Below are 24,483 nucleotides of genomic sequence, written 5' to 3' on the forward strand. Positions count from 1 at the left end.
ACTTACATGTTATGCGCTCTCAAACTGCACCAGGGGAAGTTTAGTCTCATGGCAAGGAGAAAGTTCTTCACAGAGAGAGTTGTTAGCCATTGGAATGGGCTACCCAGGGAGGTGGTGGAGTCACCATCCCTGGAGGTGTTCAAGGGGGGGTTGGATGTGGCACTTGGTGCTGTGGTTTAATAGTCATGAGATCTTGAGTGGCAGGTTGCACTTGATAATCTTTGAGGTCTTTTCCAACCTTATTGATTCTATGATTTTCCATTGCATTGCAACTTGATACAAAACTATAAACATGAGGCACTATTTACAAAATGCATGCATTTGTTTGCAGAACTATAGTTTAATTCAGGTTTTAAGTTATACAAATTATTGAGATCAGCCACACTTTTCAAGGAGTTAAGAGAGAACCCTACTCTGAATACACAATGATGTGGCTATGCCCGTTCATAGTACTTCCCAGAATTTGGATCAAAGTAACAGTTCAGACACCGATCATAGAGAAGAGTCAAAACTTCATCTTCTTCAGTGCTGAGTTCATCTTCACCTGTGTCAAGTGGGGAAAGTAAGAATAAATTGCTCTTATTCACTGAGACAATAACATGGAAATACCCTTTTGTCAGCTGTGACAGAATTTTTCTTTGAAGTGTGTAATCTTTTGACTTCTGAATTACCTCCAGGATTCACATTTTTTTACTGTATTTCTGAAGACCTTAGCTAAAAATGCTAAGGTGAAACAATGTCAGTCAGTTTGGCTAACAACAGGACTTCACGAAGTCCAGTGGAGCAATTGACCAGAAGTGCCTTTACTGACAGTGGATCAGAGTCTTCCTAAGTGATATTTTTCTCAATGACCTTCTTAATAATGTTTTAGCAGGAACAAAGACAGTTACTGTGCACTTATGGCCTGTGAAAAATGGAAGAGTTTGAACGTCTGAGAGCCAACATATCACTTAAATGTCCAGTATAGGGAAATCCGTACAAAAGAGCCTTCAGTATCAGAGAAGAATATGAGAATACCAAACTCTTTCAGAGAACAAAAATTTTAACCCCAGGTTGTCTAAAGTTATGTGAAATGCAAGAATGTTTTCAGGGAACAGAATGAATCCTTTGCCTAAAATACACTGACAGAGCCACAGAGACTTTTGTTACAGAAGCATTATATATTGTAGCTCTTTTTCTAAACCTGTCTGTCTTTCATATAAGCTAAGACCTATAGCTTTTTGATAGGAAATAATTCACAGTTGAAAGCAATCTGTATCTTGAATTTCATCATAAATGTTCATCTCCTTCTCAGACTGCTAATACAAACTGAATGCTTTGTGTGCCCTAACACTTCACAGAAAGTAATGGCCTGTTATGCTAACAGCAGCAGTTTCACAGTGCTCAGGAGCTATTTACAGCCCAGGAGCACACAACGATATATAGGTTACATTATCTAGAGGCCAGAAAGTAGGTTGGTGCAGTAAATGCATATAGAAGAAGTGTGTACTTTATCATTTCAGAAGAGATTTCAAATTTGTTTCCTCAGTAGCATTAACAAATGGCATCAGAAAGAAAGTTTCTTATACTGTAACCAAAGGTAAAAAGGTGAAGCTAAATTGTTGCCCTCCCTGCTATGGGTACTCCATCAGGCCTGTAAGCTAAATGAGGTTAACTGAGATATTTTGTTTGGATAGCTCTTGGGGAACATTATGCAGTGCAGAAGGAAAGCACAGAATTGAAAAGTTGCTCTCTACACTTCAGATCATAGTACACAAGCAAATGGTATTCATGCCTCATTCCCTCACACAGCCTTTCATTTTCACCTGAAACCATGCTGTTACTTCCACTGAAACCTTCCTTTTATTTTTTTGCCTTTCCCTGCTGATGCATCTCTTCCAAATGATTCTCCAAGCTTAAATCTCCTTCCCTCGTTACCTTGGAACTGACCTTTCAATATACTTCCTGGTTTGATTTAGGGATAAGAAATTCTTCAGTCTCATCAGGGACATACGTCTTTTTCTGTATGCCTTGAATTCATACCAAATCAGAATTATATTGCATTCAGGACTACCTGGATTTATGGCTTTACAGCCATAATTCCCTGTATGTATTTTCCCGTGAACAAGCAGAAAACTCAGTCCTCTAGCTGTATCTTGTTTGTGAAAGTAGGCTTCTTTCTTTTAGAATCTCATATATTAATTTGAAGGCACTTCTAAAAGTTGCAGCAGATTTCAAATGGCAGCATGGAGTATTCAGTTTGTAACAGATTAAAAAGGCCAAACCAACGTTTGAAAACCTCACTTCTGTTCTTCGACATCCTAAAAGTAAGTGCTAATTAAGTTGACATGCTTCTACAAGACTCAACTAACACGCAATGGTTCTGTTAGAAGGGGTCTTCCACTTTCAAATAGAATAGAATAGAATAGAATAGAATAGAATAGAATAGAATAGAATAGAATAGAATAGACCAGACCAGGTTGGAAGAGACCTTCAAGATCATCGTGACCAACCTATCACCCAACACCACCTAATCAACTAAACCATGCAACCAAGCACCCCATCAAGTCTCCTCCTAAACACCTGGGAACACTCTCTCTATGAAGAATTTCTTCCTAATATCCAGACTAAACCTCCCCTGTCACAGCTTGAGACTGTGTCCTCTTGTTCTGGTGCTGGTTGCCTGGGAGAAGAGATCAGCCCCCACCTGTCTACAACCTCCCTTCAGGCAGGCAATAAGGTCTCCCCTGAGCCTCCTCTTTTCCAGGCTAAGCAACCCAATATTGCGTTGTGCACAACCTGACCATGCATAAGATTGAATTGTATGCAGTCAAAGCTCACGTTCAAAGACATTTCCATAGCTGTTTATGCTGCCACTATCCACACTTTTGGGGTTGAAGCTGCTCAGGATTGCATGAAAAAGCCTCTTGGCAGCTTAATTTGGTGAAAGCAGAATCAAAGCTTTTACTCTTAAATCATTGTAAAATGAAATCATGAATAACCCAAGAATAACTTGATTTTAAATGGAAAGTGTAGTATGTGACAGATATTATGAAGGATGAGTAGTTTTTAGTTCTGAGCTGAAAGAAGACCGAAGACAGTACCTCTAAATACCTGCTGTGTTAAATGCATTGCTGCCCCACTGACACCAGGGAAGCTATTGTATTTATGGAGAAAGGCTTTCGCTCAAGATGTCTAAACCCGAAAAACAAAGAATGGAGGAGGCACGCAGCAGCTTTTCCTGATCTCTGAAATACATGTACCAATGACTGTGCTGTAATTTGGATTATGTTGATGCTGTTTACATAGTCACTACAGTGCTGAGAGAGCTGGCAGATGAGCTGGCCAAGCCACTATCCATCATTTTCCAGCAGTCCTGGCTCACTGGAGAGGTCCCAGAGGACTGGAAGCTGGCCAACGTGGTGCCCATCCACAAGAAGGGCCGGTTGGATGAGCCAGGGAATTATAGGCCTGTCAGCCTGACTTCAGTGCCAGGCAAGATCATGGAACAGGTCATCCTGAGTGCAATCACACAGCACTTAAAGGATGGCCAAGGGATCAGGCCTAGCCAGCATGGCTTTAGGAAGGGCAGGTCCTGCCTGACCAACCTGATCTCCTTCTATGATCAGGTGACCCGCCTGGTGGATGTGGGGAGGCCTGTGGATGTAGTCTACCTGGACCTCAGCAAGGCCTTTGACGCTGTCCCCCATAGCAAACTCCTGGCCAAGCTGTCAGCCCATGGCTTGGATGGGAGCACACTGCGATGGGTTAGGAACTGGCTGGATGGCTGAGCCCAGAGAGTGGTGGTGAATGGTGTCACATCCAGCTGGCAGCCAGTCACTAGTGGTGTGCCCCAAGGATCAGTGCTGGGCCCCATCCTCTTTAACATCTTTATTGATGATCTGGATGAGGGCATTGAGTCTATCATCAGTAAATTTGCTGACGACACCAAGCTGGGGGCAGGAGTTGATCTGCTGGAGGGTAGAGAGGCTCTGCAGAGGGACCTCGACAGGCTGGACAGATGGGCAGAGTCCAAGGGCATGAGATTGAACACATCCAAGTGCCGGGTTCTGCACATTGGCCACAACAACCCCATGCAGAGCTACAGGCTGGGGTCAGAGTGGCTGGAGAGCAGCCAGGCAGAGAGGGACCTGGGGGTGCTGGTCGATGGTAGGCTGAACATGAGCCTGCAGTGTGCCCAGGCAGCCAAGAGGGTGAATGGCATCCTGGCCTGCATCAAGAACAGTGTGGCCAGCAGGAGCAGGGAGGTCATTCTGCCCCTGTACACTGCACTGGTTAGGCCACACCTCGAGTACTGTGTCCAGTTATGCACCACTCAGTTTAGGAAGGATGTTGACTTGCTGGAACGAGTCCAGAGAAGGGCAACGAAGTTGGTGAGGGGTTTGGAACACAAGCCCTATGAGGAGAGACTGAGGGAGCTGGGATTGCTCAGCCTGGAAAAGAGAAGACTCAGGGGTGACCTTACTGCTCTCTACAACTACCTGAAGGGAGGTTGTAGACAGGCGGATGATGGTCTCTTCTCCCAGGCAGCCAGTACCAGAACAAGAGGACACAGTCTCAGGCTGCACCAGGGGAGGTTCAGGTTGGATGTTAGGAAGAAGTTCTATACAGAAAGAGTGATTGCCCATTGGAATGGGCTGCCCAAGGAGGTGGTGGAGTCGCTGTCATTGGAGGTGTTCAGGAGGAGACTTGATGGGCTGCTTGGTGCCATGGGTTAGCTGTTTGAGTGGGTTGGATTGGTAGATGCGATGGACACGATGATCTTGAAGGTCTCTTCCAACCTGGTTTGGTTTATTCTAAATAAAGGTTTATTCTACAGTGTGGAGAGCTAAAATAGTTCTCCTTTCCACAGGCATATATTTTTACTGTGTTTGAGATATTAATATTAGAAAATGGCTTGTAGCAAATCTCACTTTAAGATACACAGCTCATAGTCTGACCCTGATATAATTCAGCTGCACTGGATCAGCTGTCAGCAGAAGGGATGCTGAAAAGAACACTTCTAGCATTTTCTCTGATACTGTCCTTGAACATTGAACTACAATGCCCAAATCTGTACTGTGCTTGTGTACTGCAGGGTTACCATATGACCATCATCAACAGCTCTACTCCAAGAATCAGAAGTATTGAGTGCCATGGTTCCCAGAGCACTATCTTAACACAAGTAACTACATACAGTAAAGTTCCAGAGTATTTATGTCTACCTTTGTCACTTACTGTGGAAACTATATTGTGTGACTTATGAGAAGATTGAAGATTATAGAAGTTTGAAGATTATAGAAAGAATTGTCTATAAATCACAAATATCAATGACCGCCAAGGAAAAATCATATTTATTTAGACTCATATTTTTGAGTCTCAATTTCTCTCTTGATCATCTTGTGAAACCTGTAGAAGACTACTCATTACATCTCCCTATTTATGAATGGTTCCAATGTTAAGGAAGGAACTAGAGAGTAAAAAAAAAATACTTCCAAGCAATGAATTACTCCTTTTTTCCCCAAAAAAACTATCTTTTAGAATACAGGCAGGCTGGATGAGGCTCTGGCCTGCTCTAGTGTGGGGTGTTCCTGGCCATGGGAGGGGGGTTGGAACTAGATGATCCTTGTGGTCCCTTCCAACCCTGACTGATACTATGATGCTATGATACAATTTTTAAATATACAGAAATTGTAGCTTTATTGCAGCAAGCCTTGGGCTTCATAATATTAACCAAAAAAGCTCAGACTTATCACAAATTTATATCCAAGATGCCTTAAACTCAAGGATTCCTGTCCAACTCTGTTTAGCTTACTTAGGGCCCTTAACAAAACATATTAGATGATTCTTCAAAGCAAGGCCCTTCCTGACAGCACAACTCTATTTTGCTGCCATAAATAATTACAAATATACATCTATGAAAACATTCCCAGTTTGAGGGACATAATCTACTCCAGACAGTGAATCACTGAGACATCTTCACCCCCCAGGCAGCCCAAATACACAGGTCAGATTTAAGAGAGTTCACATTGAATTCCCCAGACTTGAAGAAAAATGGAGATCTCTTCCCTGCTTACTAAGACAACCAAGAAGAAAAAAGGGCATTTGAAGGAAACAAGGTATTTGTTTTATTCTGTTGTTGACTTTCCTGTTTCAGCTAAGTTCTTTGCCATTCTCTAAGCCAACAACATTAATAAACAAAACCCTGTGACGCTTTAGCTGGTAACAATGCTCTTTCCTCAGAAAATCACACTGAGATTTCATTTAAGGCTAAATCTAACATTTTGCTTCATAAGGGAAGTATCATGTAAGTGTCATTGTGCTTCTGACTCAGAATGCTTAGTCTTCGTGTTCTCTCTTTCACAAGTTTGCCACTCCAAATAGCATAGATTCCTCTTTTTAAACAAAACAAACCAAACAAAAAAGAAGCATTTTTTGAGTTAGCCACATTGAGCCCAAACTTTCAGAAACTCTCATTGCATAAGTTAATTCTTCTACCAGAGCAAATAATATGGCATGGAAAATTTTGCTCGCTTGAGCTGAGACTAATAAATAGGAGAATCTGGAACAAAAATGCAGCAGTATGGAAAACTATGAAAAGTCAGCACCAGCATTACAGAAACAGCATTTTGAAATGTCTTTCTCACGAGGTGCTTTTCATTGACTTCATAAATTCCTACCAGGAGTATTCTGTGTTGTCGAAGGTTCAGTGTGCTCTTCCAGATGCTGGCTTCCAGAACTAACAGAGGGACTCAACATGTTCAACCAGTCCCTGAAAAATATAAACCCAAAATATCACTCATAAAAGCACATTTGTGTTCCCATTTGTTCTAATTGGTTTTGCCTTTTAAACAGCCCAAACAGTTGGTTGTCAAGTGTGATGAAACAAGACAAGCTGGATCTTATTATTACAAAAATAAACTTTGCAGTTAATAAAATTCTTAAATGTTAAGGCTTTCTTCCATCCTTAGCCTTTTCACCTGTTCTGTCCACACTAAAATCTGTGGTTTAAGTTAGATTTCAGCTGGTATTGCTCTCTCAGCAAAAGGTGTACATGAAGTGTGAGCCATAATCCACAGTTATCCTTTGAAAGCCTATGGGACTCATGAGAGTCTGAGGAATAAACACTTGGGATGAACAGCTTGTATTTGATGAGAGGCTGTGGGGATCAATTTAATTAAACCCCCTTGCCCTCTCCAAGGAAAAAGGCTTAAAGACAATCACAAGAGATGTGTTTGGTTACCACTGAATTGGCACTGCTTGGAGTCCCCTGTAACCTGGTGACACTGCAAGTAGTGTATCATTCACACTTGGGATGGGTGATGAGTTAGAGATGAGTTTAGACATGAAATGGATGCCACTACCAGTGTGATACCAGTTTGGTGCTCATGAACTGTGGGACAGCTGATTTGCATTACATAATTTAACCTTTACAGTTTAATTTAACTTAGTTTTTCCCCCCTCTTTTTCTTTCCAGTAAAGGCTAAGAGTAATACAGTAACAGTTTTCTAGTGCTTTTAAGAAGCTAACATTGGATTGGGTCAGGATGTTAATGCTGATACTGGTAAAAAGCTTTGATGGGTAAATACATTATGAACATTTGTAACATTTTCTATTATCATAACATATTTTATGTTACTAATAAATATTTGCAATAGAGCATAACATGACTTTAGCTACTGGCAAGACTGTACAGAGGACTCATCACAGCTGTCACAAATCTATCTTGCTTCAGTAAAGAAAAAATATCTGATGGAGTTTTTATCATAGAGGATGGAGTATGGACCTTCTTCACCTATTCAATTTAACAGGCAATCTATGTCTCTCCTGGACACTGCTTTGTGATAGCTTTTGAAAATGATTTTTATGTTATCATACATTCATGTGAAGTTCAATGTTCATTTCACATACACGACTTTATGATACTTTATGTCTTTGATTGTTACAGCTCAAAGAAAGGAAAACAGAACAGTTGTTTTTGTTGTTATTGTTACAGCTTTTTACTGCGAACTGAACTGCAGATTTTGTCACTGAAAAAGCCACTCATATTATACTATGAATCAGAGAAAGACAGCCTTAGAAAGACACATCTAAGTCACAAAGTGAAGACATTCCTTGTGCAGGTGACCATGTCTTGCAATTCTTTTCAACTAATCCATGTACACTCTGCATATCTAATGTTTCCTTAAGTTCCCATCTCTCCAACAGTAAAGAGCATTAAAGTTTCATATAATCATTATCTAGACTAAATGTGTTAACACTTGAACACAGAATTTGAGGGACCTCAGTAAATAATCTCATTTCAACAGATTCAGATCCATCCTTTTTGACCACTGTATTTCACTGCAAGGTTAAGAGGAAGGGATGAGAAAAGGGGTCTTTAAATTCCCTTGTTTGCTTCATGCTGATGGGAACAGTGCAGCTCAACAGAGCAAACTCAACTTGGTTTAGGCTGATTCAACTGATTCATGGCTGTTGTCTGTCCAACAGCTGACAAAAAAAATTAATCATTATTCATGCAAAGTTGTGCTAGAGGCTAGGGAGATTAGCCAGAGTTGTAGAGGTTACTTCAACATCCATAGCTGAATTTTCCAAAGCTTGACAGATTTCTTTACATTGCCAGACTGTAATTGTCCCAACTCAGTTGTCCAACACCAAGCAAACAGGAAATATACTTCTACTTTCTGAAAAACCCTGATGATCTCATGTAAGATTTGCTTCTGACAAAGAAATCTGGCAAGGCTCAGTCATGTGTTACATTGCTAAAATATACCAATTGCTTTTTTTGTTTTGTTGTGTTAGTTTTTCTGCTGTTTCTGGACTTGTCACTGATTCCACATCACCTCCTGTTGGCATGTACACATAATCTGGGTTGAATCAGGGGACAACTACCTATCTGCTTGCAGTAAAAATGGAAAAAACTAATTTTATGCCTCAGCAAACAGAACTGCTGGTGTAGAAATCCAGCAAGTAGCATAGCAGATTTTAAGCAAGAGATACTGAATTTTCCATCATTTCAATATGTAAAAATACTTAGAAGTTTTTTTACACCATCATAGTATTTTCACACCTATGGCCAACTTTAAAACCAATCCTTCTCTTCTGCTATTCAGCCAACGCCAGTGAGAACTGTTGCAACCAATCCACACAGCAATAAGCTTGCCTGGATATTTTGTTTGCAGCTCTCTGTCATTACTCACCATATCTGCATTCCCTGAGTACAGCCAAGCACTCTCTTTACACCAAAGCTTCAAAAACTTTTAGGCATAACAGTTGAATGCATACTGTGATACCCAGTGGCATGGCAGGATATATTTTCCACTTCTGCCACGGTCATGTGTGGTGTGTGCTGCCTCAGAATCAGCCAACATCAGAATCAGCTAACACTAGAATCTGACCATGCTCACAGGATGTGGTCAGATACCAAAAATATTATCTGATTCGTACCTGATTCTCTACATTTCCACTGTTAACACAATGTCAGCAAAGGCAATCTCTTGGAGAAACTGTGGCAACTCTAGAGAAGGTATGGAAGAACTACTAGCTCTAATCTGATCTCTGCTTCCCAAGCTACCCTTTCTTCCAAATTCACTGGAGCTTTTTTAAGAGACAGTCATGTCTGAGATCCAAGGAAGAACTAGAATATATCTACCAGGAAGACTGCTGAAGCAGTCACTTAGCTTTGTAAGACCCCTCACCTATTCCCTACTACATCTCTTTTGGAGCATATCTTGTTAGCTTCCTCTAGATTAGCAGACCTGAATTTTCAGTTATTTACAGATTTGCTGAACTTTGTTAACTTCCTTAAGTTATGTCAGATTACCTCCACACCTAGAGTTGTACACCGACCCCTATATTTGGGTTGTGCTTCATAACGTATTAATGATGTATGCATAGTGGGAGTGTTGTTTTATTTGTAAACAGAAATGTTTCCATAGAAAGAAACCCTTCAATAATAGTTTCAATAGTGAGGCAAGAACTTAGGTAGGCTATTAATAATCATATTTGTTTGTGGTAGGTACAAAATACAATCTTACTAATTGAAAACATTCTGAAACAGTTTCAGGTCCTGCCACTATGAATGTATGTAATAACTGTGAAGCTGTCTGTCTTCAGTACTTCAAACAGAATAGAATAGAATAGAATAGAATAGAATAGAATAGAATAGAATAGAATAGAATAGAACAGAATAGACCAGGTTGGAAGAGACCTTCAAGATCATTGTGTCCAACCTATCATCCAACACCACCTAATCAACTAAACCATGGCACCAAGCACCCTATCAAGTCTCATCCTGAACACCTCCAGTGATGGCGACTCCACCACCTCCTCGGGCAGCCCATTCCAATGGGCAACCACTCTCTCTTTGTAAAACTTCCTCCTAACAATTTCAATTTTTGAACACACTTAAGGATTTTCCATAAATGTGCCATAAAGCAAGAAATATTCAATGCTAATTTATACATCAATAACTGTTTAGTGCTCCTCAGCTCCAGGTGAAACCCAGTATCTTTTAAAATGGAAAACTGGGTGCATATACAGAAGGAAAAGAAGAAGATATATTCTCTGGGAGAGATACAGAGCATTCTGCTACATACAAATGAAGACTTTTTGAGACCAGATTTCAATAAAAACGTTGGAAAATAACATAAATATACATGACTTTGCATGGATTGAAAGCTCTATTTTAAAGAGTATTTCAGGGCAATCTGGCAATACATTGATGATTTAAAAAAATGCAAGCCATGAGCTACATTGCATTATTCTCCCGGAGTGTTATTGTAGTTTCAAAATATCATTAAATCAGCACAAACCAACACTTATCATTTCCTGCACATTTTTCACAGGGAGCTGCATTCTGACTATGAGTAATCTGTTAATATGTTCTTTGCCTCACAATCCGTCAAAGTGACAGATTCATTCCATCCTAATACATAATATCTTCATTTACTGTATGCCCTACTGGAACTTTCTTTTTTTTCCGCTAGCGCTACGATTTAGAAAATCACAGCCATATTTGCAGAATGCCTTTTTCCTTTCTCCCAACCACCTCAGCAAGTCCAGCCTGCCAAACACCATACTTCTAATGGAGGTAGAGAGACCTCCTTAAGAGGTAATTTTTTTTTTTTTTTTTTTAATTAGAATAGTCTGGACTAGACTAGACTAGACTAGAATAGACCAGGTTGGAAGAGACCTTCAAGATCATCGCGTCCAACCCAACAACCAGTCCAACCCACCTAAACAACTAAACCATGGCACCAAGCACCCCATCAAGTCTCCTCCTGAACACCTCCAATGACGGTGACTCCACCACCTCTTGGGCAGCCCATTCCAATGGGCAATCACTCTCTCTGTATAGAACTTCTTCCTAACATCCAACCTAAACCTCCCCTGGCGCAGCCTGAGACTGTGTTCTCTTATTCTGGTACTGGCTGCCTGGGAGAAGAGACCAACATCCACCTGTCTACAACCTCCCTTTGGGTAGTTGTAGAGAGCAATAAGGTCACCCCTGAGTCTCCTCTTCTCCAGGCTAAGCAACCCCAGCTCCCTCAGTCTCTCCTCATAGGGCTTGTGTTCCAAACCCCTCACCAACTTTGTTGCCCTTCTCTGGACTTGTTCCAGCAAGTCAACATCCTTCCTAAACTGTGCAGCCCAGAACTGGACGCAGTACTCGAGGTGTGGCCTAACCAGTGCAGTGTGCAGGGGCAGAATGACCTCCCTGCTCCTGCTGGCCACACTGTTCCTGATGCAGGGCAGGATGCCATTGGCCCTCTTGGCTGCTTGGGCACACTGCAGGCTCATGTTCAGCCCACCATCAACCAGCACCCCCAGGTCCCTCTCTACCTGGCCGCTTTCCAGCCACTCTGACCCCAGCCTGTAGCACTGCATGGGGTTGTTGTGGTCAATGTGCAGAACCTGGTGTTAGTAAGTGAAAAAGAGATTGTAAAAAGCACAAATGCAATTGGGCATGTGTGGTGGGTTGAGAGAGAAGGCCCAGCTTTCTCTCCCCCACAAAGAGGAAGAAAAAATCCACAGCTACCTCAGCCAGAGAAGCGGAAGGGATGCTATATTTTACAAGCAATGTGGAAAATGCAAGATATGTACACAATATACAGTATTTACAATATATATACAGAAATATATAGCAAAGTAAAAAAAACCAAGAATACAGGAGTGAAATTCCCTCCTCCTCCGAAGGGTTCCCCCCTGTACCCCCTTCTTTCCCCTTACCTCCCTTTTTCCCCAAAGAGGGTTAGAAAGAGAGAAAAAGGCAGTTATTAATAAAGAAGAATTCTAGTAGGCCTGTTTGTAGGATTACTTGCTTATCTGTTCAAGATCACTCTGGCAAGGAGCCCAGAGGCAGGCAAGCTGGAAGGGAGAAGGAAAGGAACGAACTGAGAAAAAATTCCAGCTGCGCTAAACTTAAAACTGCATTCTACCAATCTACCAATGAAATTCATTTAGAATATCGATGTTTTCATTGTCTTCACCAAAACATTCAGCCAGAGTGGCCCAGCACTGTCCCTTTCTTAAAGGCACAGCCTCAAACAGTCACAGCATGGAAGACTTGAACCTGCTCTCAAAGCCTTAAATCTCTAAATGTAGTGGCTTAGGTAATACTCAAGAATAACACAGGAAGTGTGCATTCTACTTATCCAAGATACTCAGATACTGTAAGGTGCTATGACAAGTGTGTACAGGATAGTCATGCTGACTGGTATTAGATTAAAGTTTGACCTGTTAATGCTATCCCATTTTTCTTTCATTAGCAAAGCTTCAGTGATAACTTTGTGCAGATTATTAAAAACATACACAGTCATCTACATGAGGGTAAAAATATGAATGACCTGAATTGGGAGATTTGACAGGTTAGTAGTTAATATATTGTTCTATGTGGTCACTGTTTTGTAGCTGAATACATGAAACTTCTATCATAGCTTCTGTCAAATGACAGTAACATTGGAATTTACTTCAAGACTAGGCTCGAGGTGAGGAGAAAGTTCGTCAGGGAGAGAGTCATTCGCCATTGGAATGTGCTGCCCAGGGAGGAGGTGGAGTCACCATCCCTGGAGGTGTTCAAGAGGGGACTGGACGTGGCACTTGGTGCCATGGTCTAGTCAAGAGGTCTGTGGTGACAGGTTGGACTCGATGATCTTTGAGGTCTCTTCCAACCTTGGTGATAGTGTGATACTGTGATACTAAACCTCTAGTTCATCACCATGTTAGCTTGCTGGCTAGGTTATAATCTCACTGATCACCAGCCATAGAAATGACAGTGGTTGAGAAAACCAGCATTTTATAATCTAATCTAAGTCCAATTTTAGCCCTTTCTTTGCTAGTTCTGATGTGTTCATCAGAAAATCAGCTGTATAAACTGGAAGTACAAGATTTGCAACTGTGTGTTAAAACTCCTCCATGTTAATCTAATCTTAACTAAGTAAATTCTAATAGCTCCATCAGATCCTCATTACTCAGTGTATTAAATGGATTTCCACATCTAATGAAGTGTCTGTTAGGTAAGGCGTGCTGCCTTTTTCACATATTTTTACCAATTAAATAAACCACTCATTTAAAAAAAAAATTATATTCCACCAGTTCAGGAAACACCTGACTCTAGTACCTAATGAGTCTTGTTGCAATTAAAGTAATTCCCTTTCTCCACAGCTAGCCATTACTGGCATCTTACTGTTCTGTGCATCCTGGCTGTAGACTGCATCCCATTTAATTTTTAATGGATGATGTGGAGACAGATGGTTTTTAAAAATCAGTGGGGAGACAAGACTCAACAGAGCACTAAATTTAATATCAGACCTGCTAAAGGTGATCCTGTTGAATGTTCCTAGCCTGTGAAAACTACCTTTCTTTTTCAGGCAGCTACAGAAAAACCAAAACACCCAAGAAAACTCTTGACCTTTTAGTATATTCATGCAATAAATGGTACAGCATGAAGCTGAAAACTTAATCATCAGCGTAAAGGGAGCAGTATGCTCTCTCACTTGCATTTTTCAAAAGCATCAAGTTTTGTCAACAACAAAGGTAAAATAGCATAAAGGAATCAACCCAAACACTCTTGCACAGTGATACAGGAATGGCAGAGTGTGGTAGTTCTAGGCTGTAGCTTTAAAATTTTCCACAGATCTTGAACAGAAAGGAGTAAAATGTAAATAAATCACCATTGGGTGTAAAAAGGAAGATAATGACCTACCATAAGAATTAGTTTGGTAAACAATCTTTCTCTCTTTTGGCTTCTTTGCTCTGGGAAATATTAACTTTGTGCTTCTGCTGGCTTCTGCTTGACCTTGGCTGCATTGTTTTGGTGAAGTTCTAATGTCCCTCTCTCTGCTCTTTCACTTGTCCCTTTGTGTCTAAGGGGGTAGGGGAGAAGCAGGGAGGGAGAAGCTATCAGCTCGCCTGTTTTTTGGCCAGGGGGGTTCTTGTGCTGTTTATAAAATTGTAAATAGCTGTAAATATTGTATATTTTGACATATCCATTGCATTTCATTGTAGGTTGTAGTTTTGCTTGTGAATACAGCTTTGTTTGCTTCCAGCCTGAGATGGTCTGGCAAATTTAATGTTGGGGAGAATTTTCAACCCACCACAGAGGGAAGGTTGGGCATTTGAGCCCTTGGGAACCCAGACAGTTTTGCTCTTTAGAACAATGTTGTATGCATATGCAACATCAGGCAAGGAGCCTGAATTGTCTGCATTTAAATAAGCTTCCAGTTCAGAAGGAGGATAGAGGAATAAATGCATATTTCCTTAGAAGGGAAGCTAGTTAGTGGTAGTAAGATTTGTCTCTCCAGAAACAGGGACAACACAAATGGTACAGACCTATCCGGAAGCTGGGCCATTCTGTCAGCTACCCTAAAATCCTAAGGCTCTGAGAGCTGTCAGAAGTTAGACTCAGATCTTAGAACCTGGCTTGGAACTGAAGTTTCTTGTCATCCACAGACACTAGAGATCCCCTGGAGAAACACTGGCAAAGATCCATAGCAAGAGCTAGCTGAGTAGTGAAAGATTCCAACGCTCCATGAACAAAGAATCCTGGCGTTACAAGATAACACCCATCTCATCCTTTCAATCTAAGAAATCTCAGAGGCATGTAAAATATTTTACTGTCTATTCTCCACCTGTACATACAAGCATGGTCAAAGAGCTCTGTTTGAATGGCCCAGGAGTATTCAGAAAAGGAGTGCAATCAACAAAAAAATGTTCTCTCAGGAAGAAGAAGAAGATATAAACTAACTTATGTTAGCAGAGATGCAACAGTATGTTGGAATGCATTTGCCAGGGTTTATATTCAAACCCTTAGCATATATGCTGTCACATTTTCATGTTCTCAGATTCCCACAGAAGGGAAAGCCATGTAAAAAAAAAATATTTTAGCAAGCTTTTACATGGCTACACTTGGTTCTAAACAAGCTTGCTGTAGCTTTTTACCATCACAGTTAAAAAATGTAACCTTTTCAATTAGGTGACTCCTGTGTCATTTGCTTCTTTTGTCATGTTCTTTTTCATGCATATTATAGCCTGACAAATGCAGCAGAACTTCACTAATTCAGATTAACGACTGGAGGACCTAGTGCAAATTACTCTATTTTGTGGATGAGTAAAGTAACTGAACAAGTACAATGATAAACTAAAGTGCACTTTGTGATACATGGCTCTTGTTCACTTATTTTGACAACTGTTGTGTAATTTGGTGTAATACTTCATAACGTAGCACTGTCTGTCTTGCAGAAGTAATGAAGTTGTATGACTTGATCTTACAATGAATCAAACATACGCTGCTTTGTTTGCAATACTCAATCTCTACATGTGCTTCTTTAAGTTATTCTGCTCTTTATGCCTTTGCTTGGAAATATGGGAATCAGGCTTACTGTTTCTAAATTTCACAGCAGGCATGTTGGGAGTTCCGCTGAGTGGTAAGAACAGTTATGGCTACATTCCTACTGCACCATTCTGCAGGTGAGTTTAATCATGCTGAATCTCTCAAAGGTATAAGGATGTACATCAGCTACTGGAATGTTTGGTTTTCATCTGGGATACATGAAAGTACTTGAATGGTAGTCTCAAAGCTGATTAGATTAGACTAGACTAGACTAGACTAGACTAGAATTAACCAGGTTGGAAAAGACCTTCAAGATCATCGAGTCCAACTTGTCATCCAACACTATCTAATCACCTAAACCACGGCACCAAGCACCCCATCCAGTCTCTTCCTAAACATCTCCAGTGATGGTGACTCCACCACCTCCCTGGGCAGACCATTCCAATGGCAAATTACTCTTTACATGAAGAATTTCTTCCTAACATCCAGCCTAAACCTCTCCTGGTGCAGCTTGAGACTGTCCTCTTGTTCTGTTGCTGGTTGCCTGGGAGAAGAGACCAACCCCCATCTGGCTACAATCTCCCTTCAGGTAGTTGTAGACAGCAGTAAGGTCTCCTCTGAGCCTCCTCTTCTCCAGGCTAAGCAACCCCAGCTCCCTCAGCCTCTCCTCATAGGGCTTGTGCTCCAAACCCCTCACCAGCTTTGTTGCCCTTCTCTGGACGTGTTCCAGCAAGTCAACATCTTTCCTAAACTGAGGCACCCAGAGGAAGGAGGCTTAACACTCTCCTTGTGACCCCACACTGGGTTGTGATCATCCATAAGGTGGGGTGAACTCCAGCACATAAGGCTGAATGGGTAGGGTGCACGTAGATTGATGCACATGCACACCTTCCCATACCGGCCTGTCAAGGATGAGCAGTGCTCTGCAGCAGGGCAAAGGAGACAGAGGTGAAGATAATGAGGGAGTACAGTTTATTTACTCCTGGTATTTCTGTGCAAGTAACTGTGACCAAACCCATAGCAGAGGCACAGCCAATATTTCAAAACATCATTTTCATTGACTAATTAACTTCTGTAGGTTCCAACCACCCTTGGCAAAGTGCTCAGCCCCACATATGTAGTTTGGGAGGCCTGTTGATTTTAGAGCTGTTCACATATGAAACACACCATCCACTAGAAGGACAACATATTAAATTCCAGTTTAACAATTATCTTCATTTGGGAATTAAAACCAGCTTGATAATTCATTCTTTAATTTACAACCAATAGCCTTTCTCATAAAATGATTCCTGTATTACATGCACAGATACAATAGAATAGAATTGGAAGAGACCTTGGAGATCATCGAGTCCAACCTATCATCCAACACCATCTAATCAACTAAACCATGGCACCATGTGCCCCATCTAGTCTCTTCCTAAACGCTTCCAGTAATGGTGACTCTACCATCTCCCTAGGCAGCCCTTTCCACTGGCCAATCACTCTTTCTATGAAGAACTTCTTCCTAACATCCAGCCTAAACCTCCCTGGCACAGCTTTTGAGAGACCTCAGTTGATACACAAGAGGGTAACGAGAGGATACACACACAAGAGGATAATGTGTACCACCTTGTCCTTTGACGTTGCTCTAGAGCTTCCAAATGCAATCTGCCTGTGTTGCTGCCCTTGTGGTGTGCCTCCAAAACTGAGAGAGATGTCTCTGGTCACTCCTTGCTGTGCTGGGTACCTGTTGATGCAACTTAAGCAGCCTATTGCAAATTGCTCATCTTGTCTTAGAGCACCCGAAATTCAAGCCTGGGTTTTCTCCAAATGGGTGGCCACTCCATGGAGCATTTATCAAATTGTAGATGCCTTAATCTGGTGGCAAAAAAAGATAATTCCTTTTTTTCCCCTTGTCTCGGTCCGGAGAGGGAAAGAGACTCAGTTCTTATAGAATATTCCCGTGATGTGAAATTAGAGGCACAAACGAGGCCAAAATATCAACAGCTAGACTATTTATTACATAAATAATGTGGAAATAAGAAGGGGAGAGGGAGAAAATAGAGAGGGAGAGAGAGAAGAGAGAGATATCTTATATTCTTGTCCAAATCAGGCAGACATTCATGATCATCAGGTCTCTGTGTCCACAATTCACTACAGAAATATATATATATATATATATATATATATATATATATATATATATATATATATATATATAAACACTTAGAGTTACATGCCTGGGTAAAACCTACTGAAAATCTGGCTGTGTACATTTTGTATGAAATCACTTAAGTGAAATATACCTCTTATGAGAGGATATGCAATGAAATGCTGAGATATTGGTGTCCTACTTCAGTGTAGTTTCTGGGCAACAGCTGTTTGAATTTCAGAGGAACAAATTTTATTTGGTAGCTTGGGAAGAGTTGAGTAGGATGCCACAAAGATAGGTTTCAACTTCTTAAAAACCCTCTCTCATATTAAAAAGGATCTGATTATCAGAAATAAATTTTCTGGAAAGCATCTGTAGAAATCTATTGATAAAATTAGGCTGAAGTGATCTTTTGCAGAGAGCAGCTCCATATTTTGCAGTTCAGCGTGGTTAAAATTCCTCTAGAATATTTGATTTCTTTCGGTATTTCCTTCAGTGAAAATTCCAAACCTTCTATGACACACAAATGTTTTGGAGGACAAATGTTTGCTAAGGAGATGCAGGGTACATCACAATTTCCTGCCCCTGCACTGGTGGAAGAAGCAACATAAATAGCTACAGCTCCCTGCTTGGAGAGAAGAAAGCAATTCTCAAGCTCACTTTGGACCATCCAGCACACCAGTCAATGGGAAGTGCATAGCTAAGACTTGAAACACTGCACGTCACCTCGCTCATCTGGCTCTGTAGCCTCTGCAGTCAGCCTGTCTCCTTTCATTACCTGGTTCTACGCGTTGTGAAGCGGCATGATGTGGAGGTGATTTGTATTGCAGTAGCAATATTCTTGGCAGACTTATGACCTATACCCAGTGGAACCAATGGAAAATGAGGCTAGCTGGGTGTTTTTATTGACTGCATTCCCATTAGCTTCACAGGTGCTTTCTTTCCTGGCCTGTCCTTTTATCTTATTATGGACAGAAGCAACATTTACTGGACAATAGCTTCCTCATTGCTCCCTTTTCATTTCCCAGAAAATATCACTACCATGTTTTTTAAAGTTACCAGAGACCTGTCAAATTATTTATCACTCTTTACAACAAACCATTTGTTGTTTCACTACGTGCATCACATAAGTGTGCTCATGCCATGACATTTATAAGCACTATTCTACACAGAACACACCGATTCTCCAAGTATTCTGTGTTTCCCTACATAGCTACAGCAGGCTTACCAGAATTAAGATAGTTTCCAGTTGCTCATGCATTAATTGTTACAATTGGCCTTAAAAACAATTTAGGAATGAAGTTATAGAATTACTATTAATTTTATCTCCCTCTCACTTAGGTACACACCCTCTGTGAAAAATATTGCAGTATCTTCCATTACAAATGAAAGGTAATGATGTGAATAATGGTATTCAAGTCACATCACCTCCAGTTTTTTATATCATGATGCAAACTGACCTCATAATTTTGTCATCTTCGGTATTTACAGCCCAATAATGCTTTTCTGGCGGTTCACAAGGGCTACTGAATTTATGAGGCTCTTGCAAGTCAGGTATTTTACAAATACTTTGCATGCATTTCTCCACAATGATTTCTAGAGAAGTTTAAGGCTACTGTGTGTGCTGGAGTAAAGTAGCATAAGAACCAAGTCATAATTTATACTCTTTTGTTTTAAATTCTACCGAAATACAAGTTTTCATTGCTGATCATAATAACTTGATATGAGGAAATGATTTATTTTTACAGATAGTGGTCTTTCCTCAGGTTTTCAGCACATAAAATGTACCAAGAGCCAAAGTGCGTTAGCACATGCATAAAAACAACTTCACGAACCCTGACTTGAGCAATGTATGGGCGAAAAGAAGACAAAAGAATGTTGCTTGCACTAAAATATAGGCAAATCCAGTGAAATAAATTCTGGAATAAAGAATCTGAAGTGTCATTCACAAGGGACCTGATATCTTAACTCTGTGGACTACAGCTAAGTGTCTCCATCTACTTCATCCATTGTAAAAAGTCATAACAATAGATAGTTCCTTTGTTAACCAGCACCCGAGGCAGAGAGGTTTGCTAGAGCACTTTAATTACATATGAAAGGGAACAGGAATCTAGGATTATACTTTAAGTCCAGTAATACATTGTGTGAACTAGGAAACACATGGCTGCATGTTGCAATAACTGATTGATCTGAGTGAACTTGCGCAGTTTCATACTGTTCATTGCATAGAATCTAACAAGACATTTTTTAATCCATAAAGAATGTGGATGGTAAGTGAGACAAGGTACTGAAAACACCTCTGTGAGGAGAAATGCAGACCTATCCTGCACAATTGACCAGCAGAGTGCTAACACAAAACGTTTCAGACTGTTGATTAAGAATAAAGAAGTATCTGAAATGTTCTCTCCTCCTATCCCTCTCGACACACATACATTGTCCAGTTAAAACATGGACAAGCAAAATCCACATTAAGTGAATGTGAAATAAGACTACTTTTTAAGATAAGTACATCTCTTGTTCAGGCTCTTAAAAAATTGACAGTGATGTTAAGGTTTCACAGTTGCAAGGCAGTTCTGAAACAATTTTGATTGCCTCAAGTTTGATTATTTCTCCTTAGCCTCTCCCTTTGTCTTCATCTCACCTTATATTAAAGTCACAGGGATTTCGTTGCTGATTCCAAACAAAACAGATCAAGCCAAAAACCTGACAGTCAAAATATAGCGGAGACAGGATCCTTTTGAACTACTGCAGTGTTGTAATACCCACTGCTGACTGGGCTAGCTATTGAGAGAAATCTGTCTAAATAAGAAACATTAAAATGTTTTGTAACAAATGGATTCCCTGACACCTACAGTCATGTATAGAATTCTAATTCTAAGACTTCAAAGTACAGAGGGAGAGAAGGAGAAAGAAACAGGTGAGAGTGTATGTGTGTCAGATGAGGAAGATTTGCTGAATCATGCATCAAAGCGGATGTAGGAGCAAGGCTTATGTCAGTTACTTTAAATACACAATGGTACATCCAAAACATGCAGAATTCAGTTCTGCATTGCAGGACAATGTAGACACACTGCAGACAATGACTAAAATGAGCCACTGCAAAGCCCTCTTAGAGGAGGTTGCAATTGAAAAGGGATTTAAGATTTAATCAAAGAATGTCACATTTAATATTCAGACCACTCTAACTGAATCCTTACTGCCTGAGCTATTAGTGGATCCTTACCGTGGGTTGGAAAGAGAAAGTGGGCTCCTCTCTTTTTGATAGTGATGCTCCTGACTGACAGCCTATGGAAAACAAAAAACGATAGTGAGAAAATAATTTTGCAAATATTCTTTCAGAATGTTTACAGGTATGCAAGAGATCTCCATGAGCATACACATTTGCAGCTTCTGGTATTAGAATTTTACTTTCTTTTTTTCTTACCTGTGAAATTTAAAATGGATATGTATAGCCTAGCTGTGCAAAAGTACAACCTAGCCAGTGATTTTTGTCTAGATGGAAATACATGTGCATTAGGGAGTTGACCATATGGACACTTCTCTGCTGCCTGGGAGAGAGTCAGAACAGTCAGGGAACTTCAGAGTGGCAAGGGTCTTGTCCGATACATAGAATCATAGAATAGAATCATAGAATCAATAAGGTAGGAAAAGACCTCAAAGATCATCAAGACCTCATGACTACTAAACCATGGCACCAAGTGCCATGTCCAATCCCCTCTTGAACACCTCCAGGGATGGTGACTCCGCCACCTCCCTGGGCAGCACATTCCAATGGCTAACAACTCTCTCTGTGAAGAACTTTCTCCTCACCTTGAGCCTAAACTTCCCCTGACACAGCTTGAGACTGTGTCCACTTGTTCTGGTGCTGAAGAAGAGGCTCAGAGGAGACCTTATTGCTGCCTGCAACTACCTGAAGGGAGGTTGTAGTCAGGTGGGGGTTGGTCTCTTCTCCTGGGCAACCAGCACCAGAGCAAGAGGTCACAGTCTCAAGCTGTGCCAGGGGAGGTTTAGGCTGGACGTTAGGAAGAAGTTCTTTGTAGAAAGAGTGATTGGACATTGGAATGGACTGCCCAGGGAGGTGGTGGAGTCACCATCACTGGAGGTGTTTAGGAAGAGACTGGATGGGGTACTTGGTGCCACAGTTTAGTTGATTAGATGGTGTTGGATGATAACTTGGACTCAATGATCTCAAAGGTCTTTTCCAACCTTGTTAATTCTACTCTCTTCTCCTCCCTTCTCCTCTTCTCTTCTCTTCTCTTCTCTTCTCTTCTCTTCTCTTCTCTTCTCATTCTCTTCTCTTCTCTTCTCTTCTCTTCTCTTCTTTCTCTTCTCTTCTCTTCTCTTCTCTTCTCTTCTCTTCTCTTCTCTTCTCTCTCTTCTCTTCTCTTCTCTTCTCTTTCTCTTCTCTTCTCTTCTCTCTCTTCTCTTCTCTTCCTCTTCTCTTCTCTTCTCTTCTCTTCTCTTCTCTTCTCTTCTCTTTTCTCTTCTCTTCTCTTCTCTTCTCTTCTCTTCTCTTCTCTTCTCTCTCTTCTCTTCTTCTCTTCTCTTCTTCTTCTCTTCTCTTCTCTTCTCTTCTCTTCTCTTCTCTTCTCTTCTTTCTCTCTTCTCTTCTCTTCTCTTCTCTTCTCTTCTCTTCTCTTCTCTTCTCTTCTCTTCTCTTCTCTTCTCTTCTCTTCTCTTCTCTTCATCTGGGCTGTGCATGTACAGGAAGCACGGTGCAGGAATTCAGTAGGATCTGAGCATGGCCAACCTTTCACGAAACTGGCCAAGACTGAGCCAGAGCTAAGAGGGCTAGCAGGCATGGTTTATCTCTCCTCAAAAGCACCATTAACAGTTATCTTAGCAGCCCCAAATAGTTTGCTGAAGCATCTGTGATTCTCTATGGCACTGTCAGTCTAACACCTGGATTAAGCTGCTGATGAATAGCTAATGGTGAACTGTATGAATATTCATACAAAAGATGGTAATTTTCCACAGCCTTCTAATCTTACCTACCCATTGTAACCATGTGCCCCAAAGGTTTCAAACTACCTTTGGTTTATGGCATGAAACCCTGTTATTTGCAAGGAAGGTCAGCATTCATAAAGTGATACAAAAAGATCAAGCATTCAGAAATACGTTTTCTTTCAGTATATATGTAGTGCTTCCAGAAGAGAGAGAACCCCCCTGCCATTATTACACACCTCAAAGGCAATGCCAAACAAATCACTGAAGCGAATGCAAAAGCAGTGAAAACACAACCATGTATTATCAATACTTGTACAATTTACTAGATGAAATGCTAAAAAGGAATGCTAAACAAAGAAAGCAATTGCTCTTTTTTTTTTACAGAAATCAGCATAAAAATGAGTATGTTCTCATGGTTCCAGGAAGTGAGAAAGGATGTAAAATATACGTTCAGGATGAATGACATCCTAATTACTGCCAAATATGAGTCACTGCCTGGTGGTGAATAGTGCAATTCCCAAATGATGGCTAGTGGAAGACTGAGGATGAGGCAGAAAGTGAATTAGTCAGTCTATGAACCAGAATATCTGTCTAAATAATTTTTAGTCTTATTTCATAGTAAAGGATAGTCTGCCTCAGTTTTGCAATTTGACTTGATATGAACAGATCCCTTCAGGGATTGTCAAACTGAGCTCTCAGTTGGAATAATTCTGGGTTTAAATATCACTCCTTTTGTCTGTCAGGCTTCAGCTCTGCCAGATCATTTTTGTGTTAAGTAGCTTTCTTTTCTGAAGCATCACAAAGGAGGCCAGAAGACCTTCCACAAATTAGATATGGACCTGCACAAGTACCCTTTCAACTATTTTGCAGATCAAGGCTCATGTGACTGCATTTGTATTTCGGTAGTCGCTTGGGGAACAAGTTAATCTTTCTTTTCTGTGAGTGCTCCTTATTTGGGAGACAGATCTTAGTGGTGAGCATAATTTGGAGTCTGCTAATGGAGCATTCTGCCACTACAAGCTTCTAGGATGTATCAAAGAACAATCTAGGAAAATCTTCCTTATCCTTTGCATATCTGACTGGGACCATATGCAGTAAGATATCAGGAACTCTCTTAGATATGATCTTTATCCAGAATGTTTTGTATTCTGTCTGAAGTGGTGCTTTAAGCATGGAAACAGCTACCCAAGAAGCTGAATGTGCCAATTTCCTGTCAGAGTGGGAAGGCCTTACAAGATCTCTAGAATAAAGCAAGGCATTTAAGCAGAAATATTTTGTAAGCTTTGCAAGTTTTCTTGAAAAAGGTTTATATGTGTGGGTATAAACTCGACATGCTACTCTTCAATACATAGAACTGTGTCTTTCATATTGTTGCTAACATGGAATTTCATAGACTTAATTTCATAGATTTAAGAAAACATTCAGGTAAGACACAGTCAAAGCCTTTTAAAATACTGAAGTCCTACATACACACATTATTGATTGTGCTTCACACAGCTTAAAAGGGTTTAAAATTCTTCAAAGAGGAAAAAAAAATACCATTCATTTTAAAACAGAAGTTTTTAATGTTTATAGCTGATAGCTATGCTGGGTC

At 40.6% G+C, this 24,483-nt stretch overlaps 1 protein-coding gene across 1 annotated transcript in view; it reads right to left on the minus strand.

Annotated features, from left to right (window-relative positions):
* Window positions 1–302: 302 nt before the first annotated feature.
* Window positions 303–24,483, minus strand: part of CFAP20DC (CFAP20 domain containing) — an 80,281-nt gene continuing 56,100 nt past the window's right edge. Inside the window, exons 15-17 of the mRNA XM_068154414.1 lie at window positions 21,166–21,227; window positions 6,660–6,751; window positions 303–544 (exon numbers count right to left, since the gene is read on the minus strand). Coding sequence (XP_068010515.1) covers window positions 435–544; window positions 6,660–6,751; window positions 21,166–21,227 — 264 coding nt within the window. The 3' untranslated portion in view covers window positions 303–434. The remainder of the gene's footprint in view (window positions 545–6,659; window positions 6,752–21,165; window positions 21,228–24,483) is intronic.

Source organism: Melanerpes formicivorus, unplaced genomic scaffold (assembly GCF_026170545.1).
Source record: "Melanerpes formicivorus ecotype bairdi unplaced genomic scaffold, bMelFor1.0.p_v2 SCAF_28, whole genome shotgun sequence".
In the NCBI taxonomy this organism is placed as follows: Eukaryota; Metazoa; Chordata; class Aves; order Piciformes; family Picidae; genus Melanerpes; species Melanerpes formicivorus.